This window comes from Muscardinus avellanarius (genome assembly GCF_963383645.1).
Source record: "Muscardinus avellanarius genome assembly, chromosome: 2".
Classification (NCBI taxonomy): domain Eukaryota; kingdom Metazoa; phylum Chordata; class Mammalia; order Rodentia; family Gliridae; genus Muscardinus; species Muscardinus avellanarius.
In genome coordinates this window covers 56,715,279-56,738,719 of record NC_137787.1, presented here as the reverse complement: position 1 = coordinate 56,738,719, position 23,441 = coordinate 56,715,279, and the positions used below count along the sequence as shown (strand labels likewise).

The window sequence follows — 23,441 nt, the reverse complement described above, 5'->3', positions numbered from 1 at the left end:
ATCAAACTCATAGCCTTCAGCCCTTTCATAATGGTGCTATTCCATTCCTGAGGGTGGAACCCTCATGACCTAAACACCTGTTATTGGGCTCCCTCCCAGTGCTGTTACATGGGAGATAAGTCTTCAATACATGAATACTGGATGACAAATTCAAGCCATAGCACTCGCCTCTTAGGAAATTAAAAGAAACAGAGTCCTTCAAACCAGGAGCTTAACTTATACATCAGTGCCTTTCCAATTTCAAAAGAAGAGGAAATTGGAAGATATTCAGTGACTGAAATTTAGATTATGAATTCACAATGGCATTTTGCCATAGAAAACATAACACAGCTACACAGCCAAATATGTCTAAAGTAAGTAGGAAGACACTGGAAAAAAAACATAAGGACTGGAGCAGAGGAATATTTAAGGTAAAGAGAAATCATAATCTTTTCCCAAAGAACATTGTTAAGAGATCAATAAAAGGGCCACCAAAATCTTTTTAAACAATTAGAAGAAGTAATGTATAAGTATCATTTATGACTAGGCAAAACTATAAGTAGATTTATTTTAAAAAGGCATAAAATATATTTGGAGATCCCCAGTAATCAAATTGAAAGAGGGGTATATGGTTAATAAACATGAAAAAAAAACAAAGAAAATAAGAATTTGTCTTCTAAGACAATATATATTGAGAAATAAACTAGATTATTTTGGAGGATTCAATTTAAAAATATTGTTTACTAAAGAGTATTTTATTGAGATAGTAGAACCCATACTTTTTCAAAACTCAGGTTGATGTCACTCACGTTCAACTGACCAATCAGGGCACAAAGTAGATTCCCTACATTATATGGCTGATAAAAGAACTGAGGTAGTCTTTTAGACTAGGAACAAAAAGGGTAGGTTAAAGAAATCACTCCGAATCTCTCCGTACTATTCATTAGTCAACTGCAAAATATCCTAATACAAAATCTTATATATATATATATATTTCATTTTTATATATTTTTTGTCATTTTTGAGAATCAAATTGTACACTGATATGTAGTCACTCCTATTGGGGATATTTCCAAAACTGGAGGGCATTAGGAAAGAGAAGAGAGAAGAAAGCTGCTGCAGAAGGGTGGCTGAGCAGAGTATTTTGCAATACAGCCTTAGGTGACCTGAAGAGCCTCAGAACAGAGCCCTTTTATTCTTTGCAAGGAGGATGCCTGATGTGTATGAGTGACATTCAGAACCAGGATAGAATGCTTTGCTAGGTTCTGGTAGAGTTAAAATTGGGGAAGCTCAGGGATAGGAACAGGGTTTTGGGAAATAACTTGGCATGTATATAATGGGTATTATATAAATGTGTTATAAAGTTGTTTTTAAGAATTCAATAAAAGCCTGCCCATAAATGTTCTGTCACTGTGTGAGACATATAGTAGGCATATAAATATCATCTTCATTTTATTTCACTTAAGTATGATGAGTTGAATAATGAAAAGATTGCACAGATGTTCTTCTAAGTCAAGACTGCAAGTTTCTTTGCCTTTCTAGAAACCTATGGGTGACACTCAAACATGGAGTCCTAAAACCAAAAAAGCAAAAGCATTTGACTAAAGGCCAGATGGAGGGGCAGGGCAGGGGAGCTAGTACAGGGAAGATACACTCAGTAGGTATCTTAATTGCAGCAAATCAAAAGGAATTTTCAAACCAGCTGAAGAAGAAAAATCCTGAAAATGTTCTACCTCCTAAGAGATAACCACTGGAAATTAGTTGTATGATACTCATTTTTATTTATTTAAAAATTTACTGACAGTATTTAATGTGCTGCCTTTATTATTTTAAATCTTAGCAATTCCAGGAGGATACCATTAATTATTTATAATTTCTATTCCACCAATCATATTTTATATACCATCTAAAGTTTCTGATGTAGTAACTTACAAAATTTTCAGGTATTAAACCCTAACAGAAATATATTTCTTTTACAGGAATATGAAGCCTCCATTGGGCTTTCATAGATCTAGTTTTACAGACCATTACTAGAGATTTGTGTGTGTGTGTGTGTGTGTGTGCGGGGGGTTGTTTGTTTGGTACTGAGGATTAGATTCAGAAGCATTCTACTTCTGAGCTTCACCCTCAGTCTTTTTGTTGTGTTTTTTTTTTCAATAGGGTCTCACTAGATTGCTGAGACTGTCTTCAAACCTTTGATCCTTCTGTCTCAGTCTCCCCAGCACAGGGATTACAGGTATGTACCACCAAACCGGCTTGAGATTTGTGCTCTTATCTGGAAAGTAAGTAAGGTTGCCAGGTTAGTACAGGATACCCATTCAAACTTGAATTTCAACAAAAAATGGAAAAACATTTATCTAAGTGTGTCTCAAATGTTGCATGTAACATAACATAATTATATTAAAACATTATTAATGTTTTAACTAAAATTCAAATTTACCAGAAGTCCTATACATTTTTATTTCCTAAATCTGTCAACCATAAAACTAAGTCTTCTTAGTCCAATAATGGGAAGTAGGGAAGGAAGTCCAGGAGAAGGCTGAAGAAGAAAAAAAAAAAAAGCTTTAACGCAACAACTCACTATCTCACTTAAGTATATTCACCTCAGTGATATACCTTAAAACAGCCTACAAACTATGAATTTTCCAAACTATTGAATGTCTACAACTGGGAAAACCCAGTAATTTAAAGAGTACTTTAATTTTGTAATCATAATTTCCAATTCAAACAGGTTTACTCCATCTGCTATATTTCATAAGTAATTGTTTTTAAAATCTGGTGAAGAAGAACTCAAGATTGTTGTCTCTTGATATAAAAGTGGAAAGATGCCAGTAAGTCACTGAAATTCATGATTTCACATTCTCATGACTTCATAAAGCCTATTTCTTATAAAAGAGAAACTGCTACTAAAACTCAGGCAGATATGCCAAATCATCCTTGGCTTCCTCTGAGTGAATTTCCTGTGTTCTGTGTAATATGACACGTCTCACTATTCTAAGAGAAATCTAACATTCTAAAACTTCTTTAAAGGTTTTAATTTCTTAAATACATTAATTATTACATCATCAGGAACTTCAAAAACAAAAATTTGATGTCCTGTAACTATCTAATTCTCAACCTATAAACCCAGTTTTGGTTCATAGGCTTTGGGAAAGTAATATATAAGAGTTTATTTGTAAGCTGACATCTATAACAAAGTCCCCCTGACAGTCTGACGATGCCTCATGACATGACATTCCCCAAAGAACAGAAGAAAAATAAGTTGTTTGAAATTGTGCTTCATCAAAAATCAGGAAAACATTTTTCTAATTCAAATGGCACATGCTATACCCCTGCATTTCAGTAACATTTTAATCTTGAATCCTTAATCACATGTAACTACTCAACCTAGGCAAATACCCAAGGATTAACAAGAAAAAAATCATAAATTTTGAGATTTCAGTTCCTCTGATAAGACCACACAAGAGAAAACATGTACTAATACCATTCCAATGTGTACCCTGATGCACCTGCATATCTATTACCAATGTGCAGGGAATAAATACAGTCATAAATACTCCCCTACCTAGTATGGTAATTTTGATAATCTCAATTTCAAAATGCATTATGACCAGCACAACTTTCAACAAGAGTTACTCTCTGATGGAAACAAGTGGCTAATAAAAACATTCTTACCATTTTTGTGTTATTCATAAGTGCATTTCACCTATTATCATTCCATGAAAACAAAAACTGTGTGTAAAATTTCAAGACAAAGCCATTGCATTAAGAAGGTATTTTTCAAATTTCAATGGATCTTCAGACTATTTTGACTCCTTAACTCATCCTATTCATGGCATACGTACAACGTGTGAGTAGTTTATGTCAAATATAAATTGCACAAAAGCTTCTACCCTCTGCAGCAGTGTTCTGGGATACATTAACAGACAAGCACATGAGTGCAATGAGAGACTGAACAATATGGCCAGTATGAATAAAGTGGTTTGCTAATGTATTATAAAGAGATGACCAAATACTTTACATTTCAGAACACAGCTATTTTGACGTCCCATGTTAAAGAAGGTCCACAGTGGTAGATGTTATTAGCAAGTTCAAATGTGTAGATCCTGGATTAGACATCATGAAGAACTTGGGAGGAATGACAACACATCCAGAGAGTAGATGAGGATGAAGGCAAGATGCTCTTCTTTAGGGTCTAATTGGTTCTTCCCAGCTCCCCACTTTTTTAATCTCACAGAGACACCTTAGCAGAAGCAATCAGCTTTGACAGAACACCGAAATCCTGGCAGTGAACCATAAATTGACCATTACCATAAAAAGAGCTGCTAAATGAGAAACCATGTGCTCAGTATAAAACTAATTTCATGCTTTCAAAGGCACACAGTGGCTTCTAGCAAGATAGTGGCCCTGGGACTTGCTGAGACAGATTGGCGAACACAAACGGTTTGCTCCTGATGCGTATGCTTAGTCAAGCTTTACGTGTACTGGCAGTAAACGGGGTTCTCGAGTCTTCTGTCAAACAAACATACACTTATCTGTAACTTTAATGCTGAAAGCTATAAAAATAGCTGCCTCAAATAAATTCAAAAGGAAACACACACACACACACACACACACACACACACCCCATGTGCCATGCTAGCTTCCGTTCAAATACAAATAGATTTCTCTGCATACTTAACACCCTAAATGCTTGATATGCATAATGCTATTTGAGTACATCATAACCCTCACACTCCTTGCTTGTATAGAAGCAGCTTCTCATCGTATAGAATTCTAGTTCAGCAGAGCCTAAGCAATAAGGATCCACCTTCTAGGAGGCGAACTTTGAGCCTGCCCTTATCTAGTTAGCTCTCAAATACCCTATACTTAAAATACTTCATCAGACCTTTCTGAGCATGATGAACTAGTAATTTAACTTCCACAGGTGATCACCGGGGGAAATTATATTTAAATGATAAAATCTGATACATTAAAAATATATCTAATAAAAACACACTTCAAGCAGAAATGCTGCTAATCCCCTCCTCTGTTTTGGCACACCCCCATGAGAAACCAATTACTGTAGGTTGTCCACCACATGGCAGGTCATAACTTTTAATTATTAATAATGTCAGGCTTAACGAGGTGTCAACTCCAGTATGTAATTCATTTCTCATACTTTCTTTAGTTATCTCATAAACATGATTTGTTTCCTCCTATATATATTTTTCATGTCAAAGATTCCACAAAGTGCATTTAGTTAGTTCACAGCCCTTTTTTGTATACCTGAAGCACATAACAACACTGATAATTACTGACTTTCAGTAATAAGAGCAAATCACAGAACATCACTGACTTGTTCTGAATGTTTAAAATGCAAAGGAAGTCACCTACTGGTAAGATGTCCTCGGCACACAGCTAGTACCACACAGCTAGTACGGAGAGAAAAGGATGCTTATCACACCCATTTAAGGAGTTATTTCCCAATAAAATTAAAGAACCATATATTTGCTCTTCAGCTTCCCCCCCTCGCCTGTGTTCAGTACGACATGATAAACAGGATTGATGACCCCACAGCATACAGCACAATGTACGGAAAAATCTGCTACTGACATCCCAGACCCTGGCATTCAAGTTTTAGAATAAAAATGCTCACCTCTGCTAGGAAGTCCACTCCACATCCTGGCAGGGTTTTCACCAGCTTCACAAGCAACCAAGTTGGGTAAACAAAACTTCCAGGATGTGACCAGGGCAATGCACAGTGCTACCGGGACTTGGCTGCAGCCTTGATTATCCGTGTGACAGCACCGCGTTATATCAGAGCTGCTCCAAACCTTCCCAGTTGCTGGCTTATTGCACTGCTCATTGAAAATCCTTTACACGCTGGCAACATTTTAGGGAAGGACAAGCATGCTCTGAGTCATTTGTAAAGAAAGCAGAGCAATTTCAATTCTATATCTCCACGCGTGCTGAAACCAGAGGCACTGTCAACGCACAAGTCTGAGGTGGATTTATGCCGAGAAACAGGCAACCTAAGCCTTCATTATCAATGCATGAAATCAGCCACTGTGATCAAATTCAAACAAACCACAAAAAGGATATAATTATGAAAGACTCCACAGATTTAGCACCAAACCTTGTGGAATGAAGAATCATCTATTGAAATTGTGCAAACATTAAAAATAGCTCTGGCTTTTCAACAATAAGCAGGATATAGAGAAGAAATCAGTAGTCTATATTATAAGAATTTGTCATGAAGGTTGCAAAAACCAAAATTGCCCTGGGTTCCTGGGACTTCTCTACTGACAAATGAAATCACCAAAGGCTATGAGAATTTGAACAACAACAACAACAACAAAATCACATATTTGACACAGATACCTACTAAAGAGCAAGTTAAATATCCTTTAACTCCTAAGTTCCTGACTCTAAATTAAAAGAGTAAAAATGTGCAGGGTTCTGTTAATACCAGTGCAAAGCACTGTCAATTTTACTCTAAATTATTTAATAATGAAGACTTAAATTAAAATTATTTAATAATAAAGACTTTATGACATAAAATAAACATGATAATTGAATTTTCAACACTATAATCTAAACTTGTTTTTTTTTTTAAATCTATAGCTGTCTGAGCCACCTCCAAATTTCAACCTTTACCTTTTAGCATCCTTCCTTTTTGGCCACTAAAATATAAGATGCAAGAGCCAGGCAGTCTCTAACAGGCACCAGGTACCTATGTTCCAGAAAGTAGCAGCAGTGATTTAAGATCACAAAACATAGGGCTTTGACATGTGTGTAGAAAATAAAAAGGACATAAAACATCTATCAAAAAAATCACAAAATAACTGAAAGAAATTCCTGGTAAGGAGCATTCACACACACACACACACATGCACGCACACATGCACGCACACACACACGCACGCACACATGGTGCTTTTCAGATTTTTTAAATGTGTTTTAGGTTGTCACTGAGATTGTAATGGCAGAGCAGATCAGGATCCAGTAACAGCAATGTTTGCCTTGGGGATCTTCTGCAAATGACTGGGTTCTCTTCTAGTAATACTATTGTTTCTTACATAACATGTTTACTAATGTTTACAATCTAAAAGATGTGAATAAAAATAAACAGTATGCTGTAACATATATTTACATACCACAATATTTTGGAGCAGTGTTAGACATGGCACTCCATGGGTATCCTCACTGTGTCCCAATCTGTAGAGCTGACTCCGTACAGGCTGCTAGCTACACACTCTTTCTTGGAGAGAGACATAGACAAACTGAGCGGACACACGCATGCACATGCATGTCGATGCCTATGTGCATATATCCACCTCCTCACTCTTTTTCAGTCACTTTTGTCACCTGAATTCCACTTATTTTGTGAACTCCCCAGGACAACACTTGAATCTATCATGAGAAATGGCCTTGGGCATCACTGACTTTACAATTTCTCAGTTCCCCCCACAACACACACACACAATTCCTCTTGTCTTAGGAAATAGTTCATGAGAGATTGTATGCCTAAAGATTTTTTATTGCCACATGTAAAGTTCCCTAGTAATAAGATAAAAGTTTAAAATGAAACCACAATTTTGATTTTAGGGCCTCAACTCCTTATCTTAAAGTACCTGATATATTTCAAAATTCAAATTTTCTCAGATTTTAGAAAAGTAATCCTCTGCACAGACCATGGATTATATAACATCTCCAGTGGGGTCTGGGGCAACAACTCTATAATCAGACACATTAGCATTTCATAGCAAAACATGTGCATATTCATACTAGATGGGATGAATAAACACTATAATTAACCTCACATCAGTTCAGGTCAGGTTTTCCCATCAACAGAATCTTGCAGGCTTCAGAGCTTCTTGGATTTCAGAAGTTGCAGATAAGAGACTGAGGACCAGGAGCAATGTTTGCCTTAATTTATAAAGTTAAGGATTGTGAAATGGTGCCTACGTAGGTGTTCTCTTGTGTGGATGAGACATTTAGAGGGTAGCAATGGTTTAGCAAGTTGGGCCAAAAAATACGTGGGAAGGTGCTGAGACATAAAGTAGAGCAGAAATGTAGCAATAATGCAAAATGACAAAATTAGGGCATGGGGACCAAAGGCAAGAAGCCAATGAGTATTATCAAAATAAGAAAAGAAAACCATAATAATATCAACAACTTATTGACTACCTACTTTGTATGCACTAGTGTGAAATATATTTGGCATAAATATTTTTAGCAATCTACCTTAATTTCAAAAGTTTAAAAGGAAGAATGTAGTTTCAGAGTGAAGCATAATACACTGAATTTCTTCCCTTTTCTCATTGTAAGCAAATATGGATAATGTCAAGATATCAGATGTGACGCTATCAGAAACAAACAAACAAAAAGCTCTCCTTTGTATAGTAAAGGTGCTTATATTATTTGTGTGCATGCTATATACTCCTTGGTACAGGGGTTTTCAAAATCATTTGTAGAAATAAATAGAAATATTCTTTGCCATCAATATTAAAACAACTTACTTTTGAAATCCATTAAAAATATTCCAAAGAAACATGAATATCATGTCACATTTACCTTGAGTCTTTTATATGAAGGTACTTAACAAATAAATGCCTTTTTAAAGTAGGTATTACACATTAGCATTAACACGGCAAAACATGGATACTGGACTGAAGACCTTGGGCCTACAGAACAGGCACCAACTTCTAAGAACATGTTATGAGTGCTCTTTAGGGCCTAGACTTGCCCTAGAGAGAAGTCTTCCCATTCACTGTGAGAAGTACACTGGAATGTGTGGCTCTAATCTTAGTATCTAGAAGATGATCACAAAGTTATTTCCCATGTGAAAAAGAATACTGCATTTATTTTGACAGTACAACCTAATTTCATGAGTTATTATTTCCTTAGCAACCAAAATGGTACCCTGATGGTTTCACAGAGGTATTACAGCTTCCAAAAGGAAATGACTATCAAGGGGGGTAGGTAACACTTCAAGATCAAAATTAAGAGCCAGGTATGGTGGCACACACTTGTAATCCCAGCACTTTGGAGGCTAAGATAGGAGGATCATTTTTGCAAACAGCCTCAGCTATTTGGTGAGGTCCTTTGCAAACCCAGTGAGACCCTATTTCAAAGTGAGGAATGAAAAGTAGGGCTGGGGGTGTAGCTCAAACGTGGAATGCCCCCTGGGTTCCATCTCCATTAATACATTAAAAAAATTTAAATTCCTTTATACTTTTTACATCATGTCTATGTAAGAATAGATGAACTTCTAATGTCTATAGGCTTGAGTCTGGATGTACAAGGCAGGCCTCTCAGAGGGTACTCGAAGTGAAATGCATTAACATCATATAGAAATCAAAATATTCTGCTCATAAAAAAATGAAACATCTAGCCATCCTAGCCCCTCCAAATTCTTCATGCAATCAAAGGAAGAGCTCCAGAAACACCCTAAGTGCCAAGGATGAAGATAAACCTCACAGTTAGCTGTGAGATTAACAGGGATGCCTAATTTGGGGCAGCCTCATTGGGTAGGATGCTGTTGAGATAGAAAAATAAAAGATTCATGTGAAGAAAGCTGGCCAGTCATGGTGAAAATACATTGATCCCAACTGAACTAATTCATTGTATATTTTCATTGAGTCAGCTACTTGAAAGCCTTTCTCCCTTGATCAACTTAAAACAGGGAACACTTCTTATTCCCAGAACACATTCAAAGATTTCAAGAATGCTTTTGAGAATTTAAGTCAATCATCTACCAAAGGCCTGTCATAATTTTCCAAGACTCAGTTCCCACACTAAAAGGTATCTGTTTATTTTTCAAAATCTAAAAATCTATATACTATGCCAGGTATGATAGTACACACTTGTAATACTAGTTCTTGGGAGGCTAAGATAGGATAATCACAGGTTTATGGCCAACCTTAGCAACTTAGATCCTTTGCAACTTAGTGAGACCCTGTTTTAAAATTAAAAAATAAAACAGGGTTGAGGTGTAGATCAGAGGTAAAACACTCCAGGGCTCAATCCCGAGTACTTTAATAAATAAGTAACCTTTATAAGTTAAACAACCCTTATATTTTAGAAAATATGATATGCATAAAAGCATATATTTCAAAAAATTCTTAAAGCATAAGACTTCATCCTTCACTAAGAACCAACCACTCTTTAATTTTTTTAAATATTCCATCCAAACCCCTTTATACATTGATCTGTTAGAGTTCTGTACTTATACTATCAACACCTTTAACATTTTAACCACGTGTACAGTACATGGAATTGTTTTATAATACTTTTTCATGTCTACCTTCAGGTGTGGTTCTAGATTTCTGACATCATCCAAAATGGCCAGGGCTCTGTCTCAAAGTTGAAGCATTTGGGGGAACTGGAGTTAAAATTTGAGCCTTCATCCTATTCCTAAATTGCTCTACTCTCCTTCCTAAGGAACCTCAGTCCCATTAATAGCTACAATATAAATCTCAATGAAATTTACCTAGGAAGAACGAACGTAGAGTACTAACTCTATCCTTGCTTAGAAGAATAGAGTAAGGACTTGGTAAAATACTTAAAAGCCAACAGTGATTAATTCTGGGTAAGCTTCCTCAGAAAAGTGAAAATGTATTCACTCCTGAATAACCTTCCAAAGGGACTGAGATCAGAATATTATAGTAATATATCCATGTTTATAGCAGCACAATTGACAGTAGACAAATTATGGAACCAATCTAGGTGTCCATCAACAGATGAATTAATTACAAAATTATGAGATATACACACAGTGGAATTCAACTCAGTAATCCACAAGAACAAAACAACGTCATTTTCAGGAAAATGGACGGACCTGAAAAACATTATATTAAGTGATATTAGCCAGTCACAGAAAGTGAAGGGTCATATGTTTTCTCTCATATGCGGAAGTTAATAATTGGGATACTAGAGGGACTCCAGATGTTGGAGAAACTCCAGTAGAGCTAAGGAGATGGTCTAGGGTTCAGGGGAGAGGGATATCAATGAAGGAATCACTTCCATTGATATTAGGTACATATATGAGAATACCAATGCCAATCTCAATATCCTGTACGGGGAAGAGGGGTGTAGGGAGGGAGCAGGGGGGAAACTCACCAAGTGCTGTGTGCATGGATGTCACACTCACTATGAACTACATTATGATGTGAGACTATAATGCACCAATAAAAGGTTTATAAAAAAAGAAAAAAGAGAAAGAAAAGTATATCTATATTCCTTCTACTATATCATCTCTGGCTCTGAAATACTTCATGTTAGAGACAATTTTTGGGTTGTTTATTAATGATTTTTATTTTTTTATTTTTATTTATTTACTTATTGTTAGTAGTGGGGATTGAACCCAGGAGTAGTCTATGTCTGATCTATACTCCCAGCCATTTTTATATTTTATTTGGAAACTGGGTTTCACTAAATTGCTGAGACTGGCCTCAAACCTGTGATACTCTTGTCTCAGACTCCCAAGTACTGGGATTATAGGCTTGTGCCACCATGCCTAGCACATCTGGGATTTACACTAAAAAAAATAAAAAAAAAGCAGGTGCCTTCTTCTCAAAGGTCCGATTTAACATATTTTGACCAAGACTGTTTTCCCCTTCAAGTCTATTCTTCCATGAAAATACACAGGAAGTCATATAAATTCTACCTGATAAATTAACTGCATAGTAATTATTCTGAGAGACATTTCATACATTTATAACTAAGAAGCCTAAGAAAATAAGTACATTCATTGTAAATAATTTAGCCCACCTGCCTCACACTGTAATTTCTTATTTAATGCACCTACTTGTAGAAACACCTACTTGTAGAAACTACTTGTAGAAACACACTGATTCTTTATCAATTTTGTTAAATTTTCACTGTGGTACTTATATTTTGCAAAATCAGATTTCTTGATTAAATGACAAATAACAAATTGATTCATTAAAAATGAAGGAAAAAGCTGGATGTGGTGGCACATTTCTGTAATCCCAGTACTTGGGAGGCTGAGACTGGAGGGTCGCAGGTTCAAGGACAGCCTCAGGAACTTAGCAAGACTCCTGTTTCAAAATAAAAACTAAAAGGACTGGGTATGTAGAACACAAGTAGGATGCTCCTGAGTTTCATCCCCAATACAAAAACAAAACAAAAAAGAAGAAAAAAACAAGTATTTACAACTGTTTCTGAGCTGAGGGTGTAGCTCAGTGGTAGGGCACTTGCCTAGTATAAACAGGACTCTGGATTTTATCCTTAGCACAGCAAAAACCAAACAAAAATAATCAAACTATGTTTTTATTGCAAAAGTAGAAGGCACCATCATATTTATAGATTATAACCCATCTCTGCATCTATAACACAAACCTAAGTTTGCATCATTTAAAAATTAATGCTCATGGTTATTATCTCCATTTTATTGGTGCAATGTAATTGTGCATAATTATGATACAGTGATACATTCATGGATGCACTTGCCATTTTGGGTCCGTTTTCTTCCCCCATAAGTCCCCTACCCCTCTCTTTCCTTGCATGGTAACGAAGTTCACTCTTACTCATTTGTATATGAATGTAACATTGCTCATTTTCTTTCCTGACCCCTCTTCTCTCTTTACTCCTCCAATCCCCTTCAGCTACTCTTCTGATTTCTTTTCCAAATTTCCTAAGATCGCTTTTCTTTCATTTTTTTTTCTCTCTAGTTTCCACATATGAAAAAAAGCATGGCTAATATCTCTTAAAGGAGATTACTGTTTTTCCATACATGGGGCAATAATAGTACATTAAAGTATTGGTTTTTGTTCCGGAACATTGGAGAAAAAAAAAATTCTCCCCTATACTCTCTCTTTGCTATCTCCCCTATTGAGTCTACCTAGTGCATAGAAGATGCTTTGAGTGCGCCAAAAGAGCCGGCTCCACTCCTGCATCCCTTGGGGAGAAAGTTCTTTGCTTTCCACATTCATTAATAAATTCCACCAAAATGTTGATGTGGAATGAAGAAAACTCTCTTACTTTCAATAGACCTTAGGCACCATCTTGTGGTGATTCTGTAGTGTTGCACCTCCAAGTTTAAAAATTCTTTAAAGATGTCTGAGAAAACACATTTGAGGCTACATTTGACATATTAAATACATATATATATGAGATATAATGTGAGAAATTTGGCTGCTGTATTTTTAACTCCACATACAAGGGCTAGATATTTATGTAGCTCAGTGGTGGAGGTTGACTAGCACTCACAAGGCCCTGGGTTTGACTCCCAATACCGCCAAAACAAAAACCCCACACACATATTTTAATGTTCATTATATATAACGCCCCGACAATGCAAGACAATTAATATCAGGAACTGTTTCTTTAACGTAGAATGGAATAAAAATAAGAGTGAGAGCATTAGGAGGAGAAAAACAGGCCAAGATCTTGTGGGCATCAAAGAGAATGGATATATGACAATAAAGAAGATAGCAAGATAGCCTACACTGTGGTGCACACCTGTCCCAACACTTGAGGAGCTGAGATGGGAGCACCGCAGGTTCAAATCCAGCCTCCGCAACTTAGCGAGATCCTCAGAAACTTGTCAAGGCATATTTAAAAATAAAAATAAAACAGGACTAGGTGTGTAGCTCAGAGGTAGAATGACCTTGGGTTCAATCCCCAGCTAGAAAGGAAAGAAGGAAAGGAGGGAGAGAGGGATGAAGGAAGAAAGTGAGGGAAAGAAGGAGGGAAGGGACAAAGGAAGGAGATACAACGTTCCAACTGACAATCCATCTTTTAATCTTGTGCAGGCCCACTTAAAATCCTTACCACTACTTCCCACTGCTGCAAAATACCCCAGAGGTTTATCGCCCATATTTTCTCTGGATACCCAAAGTGTCCTCAACTTAAAATCTACTCAAGCTCAATTTAAAATTGTTAAGGCCAAATGAAAGATGCCACTTTTCAAATGCAGACAGTGTATTTTTCCACCCCTTGAATTTGAGCTGGCTGGTGACTGACTGGCTCTGACACAAAGCATTCAGTAGCTGCAGCCTTTGCTCTTGCTGTGACAAGGCTCCCCTGTGACTGCTGCGTAATGAAGCTGGGTAGAACTTCCTCCAACAGGAGTGTCTTCTGATCATTATGATCCAGGCTACAGCCAGCACCCCCTGCCACATGTGCCCATGGGCATCCTATCCGGAAGCCGCTGCAGCTGCAAGAGTAGCTTCCCAAGAGCCCAGGACAAGAACCATCTAGCGGAGCCTAGCCCAACTTTTTTATCCACAAAATCATGACTAAATCAAAACACTATTTTCACATATTTTTTAAGTCGTCTGTCTACCTTCCTAAACCTGCAAGTCTCTCCTGCGTTTGTCTCTCGGTTCCATCCACCTCCCTGCCTCTCGGATACGCTGGGCTTTTCTTCAACTTGAGATTCTGAGCATTCTCGTCACTCCCTTTGGATCACTTTTCTCCATTCTACTTGCAGACCAACTCCTTTAAATTCTTAATAATAAAAAAAAAATAGCCAGGCATGGTGACACACACTTATAATCCCCGTACTTAGGAGGCTGAGACAGGAAGATCATAGGTTTACAGCCAGTCTCAATTACTAGTGAGACCCTGTTTCAAAAGAATAAAAAATAGGGCTTAGGATGTAGCTCGGAGGTACAATTCCCCTAGGGTTAATCCCTAGTACCACAAAATAAAATAAAATAAGTCTTTAAAATCTCAACTCTAAAAAGAATTAAAATTACTTCAATATTCACTGAAGGTGAAAGAGAGAAAAAATGACCATTTTAGCTAGTAAGCAACTAGAAATAACAAACACTAGATAATAAGGAAATAGCCCTGAATTCTTTTCATTTTTACTTCCTGAAGAATCGGTTGCATAAAGTTGTGAGAGATGATGTTGAGTACAGAGAAGATCTCGGACTCTGTGCTCTTGACTGTCTTAGGAAAGGCTCCAGCCTCTCCAGGCCTCCTTTTCCTGCTCTCAAATACAAGGCTGTGGCCAGGCATAGTGGCGCAGGCTTGTAATCCCAGCATTCATTTGGGACGTGGAGACCAGAGGATCGCAGTTTGCGGACATCCTCAGCTACTTTGCAAGACCCTTCACAACTCAGTGAGACCTTGTTTCAAAAAAATAAAAAAGGACTAAAAAATAAGGCTGGGAGTGTAGCTCAGAGGTACAATGCCCCTGGGTTAAAAAAAAAAAAAAAAAGTAAGGCTGTGCTCCTGTGTGTGTCCTCAAGGAACATCTGTGTCTGTCCTGGGGTACCCTGTTGCTGCAAGGATTAGGGTTGGGGGTGACTTTGTTCTGGCACTTTGGGGAATCAGCATTTACTCAGGATGATATTCTGGCTCAGTGAATGACTCAGGAAAAGACTAAGGAGTGCAAGGAGTGCAAGGTTTCTTTTTGCTAGTCATTTCCTAATTACATTTGTATTTAAAATGAAAAGCTTCTTTTCTGGGTAGAATTCCTCCCTAGGGGGTTAGGTTGGTTTTTTTTGTGTGTGTGTGTGTTTTTTTTTCAAAGGGTAATCTTGGACCAGAAGCTTCAGCATCATCTAGGAAATTGTCAGAAATGTAAGTTTTCCAATATTATGTCATTTCCAGGGAAATGAATGGAACTAGCGAATATATCATGCTCAGTGAGATCAGCCAGTCTCAGAAAGTCAAGGGTTGTCTGTTTTCGGTCATGTACAGAAGCTAGAAAAAAAAAGAAAGAAAGAAATATAAGGAACTTCGGATAAACAAGGAGAGAGACCAGTAGAACAGTGGAAAGAGATGGGAGGTAGAGAGAGAGAAAAAGGCTGGAGAAGGGAAACGTTCAAGTTACGTTATAGCAATATATGAAGTTATTGCTACCAATCACGCTAACAAGTATGGGGGGGAGGGACAGGGAGCCGGTTGCGATGGGAAAGGAAGCACGCCAAGTGTTCTGTGCATGTGCGTTTGTGTCACTTTGAATCTCACTGCAATGTATAATTATAATAAATGTTTGTTTTTAATAAAAAGAAAATGAAAACTCTTGGGTTTCACCCACTGAGTCCTCAGCTCAGGGGACAACCCAGAAAGCTGCATTTTAACAAATCTTCCTGAAGATTTGTTAATACACACTAAATCTGAAGAGCTACTGGGTTAGACTATCAGTCACTTGCACATCAACTGCTCTAAATGTTGTGAATTCCGATCCTCAGAGGATGAGATGGTGACTGGGATCGGGATGATGGGGAGTACTGCAGCGCACACTCAGGGTGAAGCGGAGGCCTCAACCCTTGGGTTCCCATCAACCATGTACAAGTGATTCTTTTCCTTTGCATCTCAGCCTTTGGTAGTTGCTGCTATTTTTAGTTAGCCATTCTGATAGGTAATGCAGAGGGATCTCTAGTGCATTTCCCATCTCCCAGGTGGAGAAGGATGTTTAACATCTTTTCATGCACTTATCTATTTGTTCCCTTTTGCCCATTTTCTAATTGTATTATTTCTTTATTATTAAGTTTTCAGAGTCCTTCATATATCCTAGATATTAGTGCTTTGCTAGATATGTGGTTTTCAATTATGTTCTCCCATTTGTAGCTTATATTTTCATCCTGCTCATTGGTATTTCATAATGTGGACAGCTTTAATTTTGAGAGTCCAATTTCCCAGTTTTTCCTTTCATAGATCAAAATTTTGGTTTTAAAGTCAGGATTCCTTGCCTACCTCTAGGTTCTGGAGATATTCCTCCATTCTGTTCCCACAAGTATTCTATTTTTATGTCTTATATTTAAGTCTACATTCTATGTTGAAGTTATATCTATACATGGCATGAGTTTTAAATATTTGTTTGCCTACAGATACCGATTTCTCTAGCACCTTTAATTAAAGGCTATTCTTCCTCTATTGGGTTGCTTTTCTACCTTTGTCAAAAATCAATAAATAGAGCTGGGCATGGTGGCATACACCTAAAATCCTAGTACCTGGGAGGCTGAGAAAGGAAGATTGCAGATTCAAGACCAACTTCAGCAACTTAGCAAGACACTTTCAAATTTTTAAAAGAGGGGCTGGGAGTATAGCTCAGAGGTAGAATGTCCCTCAGTTCAATACCCAGTGCAAAAAAATAAAATCAATAAATATATGCGTGTAGCTCTATTTTGGGATTCTTTACTATGAGTTTCTTTCCACTTTATTCTTCTTTGACAAGTGTTTTTGAAGCTAAAGATCTGTGCTTTTCCACATAAATTTAAGAATAAACTTGTCTGTGTCTGAAGAATACCTTTCTGGACTCTTGAGAGGAATTGCATTAAACCTACAAATCAATTTGAGGAATCTGAACATCTTCACTATGTTGAATATTTCAATCCATAAGCATGGTATGTCTTTTCATTTATTTAGCTCTTTGACTTTTTTCCCTCACTGCTTCATTATTTTTAGCATGCAGACCTTATACATGTTCTTTTAAAATGTATATTTGACTATTTCATTTTATTGAGAGTCGCTATAAATGGTACTGTGCTTTTAAATTTTCATTTCCATATGCATTTATTTATTTATTATTTTTGGTGTTAATGGGGTTCCTGGAAGCCCTTCTACCTCCGGGCTACACTCCCAGGCCTATTTTATATTTTTGAAACAGGGTCTCTTAAGCCAACATGGCTTAATTCGAACCTGCACGATCCTCCTGTCTCCGCCTCCCAAGCGCGGGGATTACAAGCGTGCACTACCACGCCTGGCCCATATGTTCATTTTTAAAATATAGATATGTGATTGATTTTATGTGTTTATTCTCCATTCTGCAACTTTGCCGAACTCATTTATAATTCTGTGAGTTCTTTTGTAGATTCTGTGGGATTTTTTTTATATTGACTATAATGTCATCTTCAAACATATAATTTATTTCTTCCTTTCTAACCTGTATGCTTTTGTTTAGTTTTTCTTGCCTTATTACTGTGTCTAGAACTTCCAGTACCATGTTGAATAAAGTATGTGAAAATGGACATCCAAACCTTGCTCTAGATCTTAGAGGAAAAGCATTCAATTTTTTATCATTAAATATATTAGCTATAGGACTTTTGTAGATTCTCTTTATTGAACTGAGGTAATTTTTGCTATTCTTAATGTGCTGTTGCATTAATTAATATTATCATATACATTTTCTCCATTAATTTGCAGCTATGTTGGATTCTTTTTATTTATTTTCAAATACTGAACCAGCCTGGTATTTCTGGAATAAATCTGCTGGTCATAATTTTTTTTTTTGCTAGATTAGTTGTGCTTATATTTCACTGAAAATCTCAGAGTCAAAATTCATAAGAATGTTAGTTTATAGGTTTTTCTTTCTCTCTCTCTATCTCTGTCTCTCTCGTTCTTTCTCTAAATTATCTTTGTCTGCTTTTGGTACCAATGTAATATTGGCCTGATAAAATAAGTGGAAAAGTGTTTCTTCCTCTTTTGTTTTCTGGAAGAAATTGTGTAAAATTAACTTACTTTCTTTTTTGTGGTACTTGGGATTGAAACCAGGGTCATTAAACCTCCAAGATATACTCCCTGCCCTTTTTAGATTTTATTTTGAAACAGCATCTTTCTAGGTTTCTGAAAGTCTCCTGAAGGCCCTCAATAGAATCTTCACCATAAATAACGGCAAGTTCACCATTTCCCTGAATTCTGCTACCCAGAGTTGTTGAGGCTGTCCTTGAACCTGTGATCATCCTGTCTCAGCCTTCTAAGTACTTGAATGTGTGCAAGCTTAATTCTTCTCCAAATGTTTGGTAGAATTCTCCTGCTCTACTCCCATACTCACTAACCCCAACATTATGAGACTGACAAAGGAAAAACTCAATCACCTCGTAAATTCAATTATTGGGGAGAATATCATTGCTATTGCTTCTTTCCCCTTTGGGCAGGAGACAGGCTATAATTGTGAGTGTAACAATGTTCCACTAACTTGGAACATAAACAACATAAGTTTACCATGTCACAGTTCTGGAGCCTAGAAGTCAGAGACCACCAGAATACCAGCAGCTAGCCAAAAAGAGCCTTGCAGCCTTGTCAAGACTAAAATGTAAGGCAATCGCTTCCCTCCCCTCCCGGCATGCTTCCCACTGCCTGGGCTGAACAGCAGGCTGCAGCAGGGCAGAGTGAGAGTGCTGTGCCCAGCCTTCCTCTCTAAGCTCCAGACCCATGGAGCCAAATCTTAATTTGGCAATGAGATAGATATTTTATAAATAGAACTGAATCTTCTACATGGAGTCCTTCTGAATATACAACAGTGAGAAGTTATGGGCTGAGAGAGTGTTAAGAGAGCTGCTACCCGGCAGGAAACAGAAGTTTGAGAGATCAAAACTGAGGAAAGTGACTGGGAAGAAAATCTAAATGATGGCAGAGTTGTTCCTCATTGAGTTGAGACTAGAAAACGTAGATTGGGTCCATGAACTCTCAGAACAGCAACAAAGGTAAGTCCACTTCAGTCCCTGCTGTTCGGCCAGCATGCAATCATAGACATCCCTGGCATCAGGAATTCTTCAGAAATACAATTTTTAATTACTACTATGCCTACAGACATTTGAACTCAGGTATAATTCAAATTTTTACTTAGGCTGTATTTGCTCTCCGATTTAGATAATCAGATTTTAACCTAATACTAACCATATTCTTAATATGTAAACACAAGCACACTAATACTTCTGTGAATAATTATAATGTTTATCAAAATAATAAATGAATAAAAAAGAAAATGAAAAGCCATTTCTCACTATTGTAAGCATGTATTCTACATCCTAAAAATTCCTTTATATTCTTTCACAATGTGGTAAGTATTGATCAGAGAAAACAGTTTAATGAGGTGAAACCATATACTTGGTAAAAAGCAGTTGACTTAAGATTAAAATATAAAAATTATTATTTGCAGCACATACACAGATACACACACACTTTTCATTGGTACTCAATGTGGATAATGGTATATAACTTTACAAAATCATCAGCCGTGTAGCACAATTGCACAATTGAGTGAAATTCCAACAAATGGCTCCTCTGCGTCATCTCACTTTAAGTCAGGCCCTTGTGACCAGAGCAAACACTTTCTAGAGGAGGCTTTGGAGTCCTTGCGCCACTGTGAGCAGGAGGCTTCTCGTGGGCCTTCCACTGAAACCTGACTTGAAGGCCCTCTATAGAATCTTCACCATAGATAACGGCAAGTTCACCATTTCCCTGAGTTCTGCCACCCAGTGGCCAGCAGTGTGGAGAAGGAAGGGATGCCTGAGGATAAATTAAAGGGCTGGAAAGATGGTTTAACATTCAGGGCAGATGCAGGAAGGTAAGATACCTCTACCCGGCTGACGGGAAAAGGGTGAGAGAAGAGCTCAAGTGCTGAGGGCGGGGGCTCACAGGTAAGCCTGGCAAGGCCCTTCCTTTTGTCAGAACAGCACCCACATGCTGATGAATGCTCCCTTCCTGCACCATGGAATGTTATAAATATAGCTGTAGCTTTTATATACTATCAAGTAGTAAACCACCCAAAAGAAAGCAGATAACAAAAGCCCAAGAGAGCTGAATTTTGCAGGGTGGGAAAACCTGACATCACTGGTCCATTTTAAATGTATTTCAAAATGCATTGGAAAATGTTAACACACAACAGAGTATGGGAAGTCTATGGTCTGATATACAATGTGTGTGTGTGTGTGTGTGTGTGTGTGTGTGTGTGTGTGTGTGTAGAGAAAATATATGAGAATACTAGCTTATGGGTTTTACCTGCGAGGAAACAGTATTTAATGCAGAGTAGTTTTAACTGAAAGATGTCGTGCCCTAACCCCTTCATTTTCTGTCGCAGAACCATTTCTCCCAGAAGCTTCCGGGGCCCCTTCCTACCTGCGCTGGTGTTGGTGCCGGGGCTGGCCAGCACTGGCCCCGGGCCGGGGGCTGCAGGCGGGGGCTGCCCGTCGCTCAGCTGCTTCACGCGCTTGCGGTGGGATTTGCCATTGTAATGGACCTGGGCCTGGGCCGCGGAGTTCAGCTGGATGTTGCACACCTCGCAGAAGGAGAACAGGATTTTCTTTTTCTCTTTACTTAAGTGGTCCTCAGGTCTGTCGTGCTTTATCCCCTTTTCCTCAAAGCCCCGTAGAAAGGTTGCCATATTTATAATTCCATCTTCAAGGTGGTATCAGGGCTTAAGGAGTACTTCAAACCTGGAAAAGAAGTCCCAAGTGCTTATGAATTCATGTGTGCCTTCATATTTTCTAGTAAGCTTATTTTATTTCTAATAGGATGGGTTTAGGTTAAAAGTCTCCCAGCTACTCAGTGGTCACTCGTAGGGGGGTGGGGGGGAACCATTGCAAGTTCCTAACTGAGCAGAGAAGGCCTGAAACCGAAGTCCCCTTGCCTGGGGCACTCTGCACCCCATCCTTCTTCCTCCTCCACTACTTTTTTTTTGCTCTTTTAACTCCTGCCTGCCCGTGTGATCTTAGCTAGACCATCTCCCTCTCCCCGTAACTCCATCTGACCCTGGAGAGAGACAGGGCCTGGGTGTGAGCTCACGTAGCCCCGTGCAACCCACCATCATGCTGTGCACTTCACACACGTCGGTGCCATTATTTTCTTTATGGCTGTCTCCTCTTAGAGCATACGCTATGATGGCAGCCACCTCACCTCTGGATATATCTTAGGTCTAGAACTGCACCTTTTACATAATAGACATTTAAATATCTTTGAAGGAAGAGAGGAACCAGTGTAGTGAACTCAGAATTGTGAAAGGCGTATCTGTAGACATAGATATACATACAGTCCACACACATACCTGCACATGCAAACAGACATGCACGCTAACGGGGGGAGGTAACAAAGACTGAAGCACAGTATGTCTACAACTTACATTGGGATGTGTTCTAAAAGTCCCGTTATAAGTCAGATGATGGGAATTTGCACATATTTTCTTATAGATGTAGGAAAACAATGTTTTTAGGTTTCCAGGTTAGCTCAGAAACATCAACTTAAACTTTGAAAAACTTGAAATGCAGAGCATCTGAAATACAAAAATCATAGAAATATAATGTTATAGTAAACTGGCATCTGAAAAAGAATAAAATAGAATAAAGGCATAATTTTATTCTTAAATCAAATGATGTGTTAAAGCATTGCTAAGGGAAGATTTCAAAGGGGTTTTTCGGAACCTTGGGACCTATGGATGATGATTGGCTTTTTATTTTGTTCAGTGTCACTTTAGAATAGTTCATTTTTTCCTCTTAGTCAATACTAGGATTACCAGCATTTTCATATTATCATGTGACTATGACAAGGTTTTTGTTTCTCAATTTGAAAAAAGACAAAGACACTCCCCAAGAAGACAGGAGTGAGCAACTGGGCACAAATGAAAGGGAAAGGGAAATGGGAAAGACAGGGCAGCGGAGGACAGTGCTGCACAGGACTGACAATGAAGTCATGCAAAGGAAGAATCATGGCTAGTGTGGGATTTTTGCCGATGGGAAAAACTGAGGGGGTTGAAACATATTAGCTTTGAACAATTCTTTTATCCAAGTTGGCTCAGGGCTCCACAGAAAGGAAGGAGCAGCGAGACACAGTTCACATTTGAAGCATTCACAAGCTGTGTGAGCATGAAGACAAGATGCAGATTCTACAAGCAGCACATCAAAGATGTCTCCTTATTTACAACCATACACCCAATTGTGACATTGTTCGAATATTTCTAATTTGATATGTAAATTGTATTTTTCCCATATAATACTTTACCCTGAGGCCATTATTTTAAGGGTATATATGTGTGTATATGTATGTGTGCATAAATGTGTGTATATATGTTACATATATATATAATTTTTTAATTTTATTTCTTAAATCTAAAATTTCATAAAAACTTTTGAATACACAATACAATATAAAAGCTATGTTCAGACATATTACTGAACCCTGTCTTAAAATAGTAAATTATAGCCGGGCGTGGTGGCGCACGCTTGTAATCCCCGCGCTTGGGAGGCGGAGACAGGAGGATTGCGCAGGTTCGAAGCCAGCCGCGCGCGCTGGCTTAAGAGACCCTGTTTCCAAATTTAAAAAGTATAAAAAATAGGTCTGGGAGTGTAGCCCGGAGGTAGAAGGGCTTCCAGGAACCCCAGTACCACCAAAAAAAAAAAAATAGTAAAATATAGCATAAAATAAATTGGACTAATTGATAAACAAACAGCTAATTTTTAAAAATGAGTTCAGCACTAATCCACTATAAAACATAAAGAAAATTAGTAACTTCTGACCTTGCAAAGCTTGGTCAGGAGCCATCTTACTGATTCATTAAAACCTAAGTGTTATCTTTTGACTTAAGCAAACAAGATCCTTAAACTTGGCTAAGGGCTGTTGACACTTTCATCTGAAACTTTAACCTCTCTAGAGGTGTCTGGCCTTGTCTGTTCTATGAACACACACATGACATTTCATAGAAATAGCACCGACATCATAATGTTCCACTTGAAATTTGAAATCTAAAGTATGACTTCTGGGTTTATATTATAAAACCACTTACC

The 23,441-nt window shown here is 37.8% G+C and overlaps 1 protein-coding gene across 2 annotated transcripts in view; it reads right to left on the bottom strand.

The window, feature by feature from the left end:
- The window catches only part of ZNF385B (zinc finger protein 385B), a gene marked incomplete at both ends in the record, with an annotated part of 320,011 nt that extends 298,962 nt beyond the window's left edge, over positions 1-21,049 (bottom strand). Inside the window, one exon of one of the 2 annotated variants that reach the window (XM_080689946.1) lies at positions 20,785-21,049. In XM_080689946.1, coding sequence (XP_080546072.1) covers positions 20,785-21,049 — 265 coding nt within the window. Of the gene's footprint in view, positions 1-5,617; positions 5,748-20,784 lie in introns of those variants that run through there. The other variant, XM_080689947.1, reaches the window with a different exon arrangement.
- Positions 21,050-23,441: the final 2,392 nt, after the last annotated feature.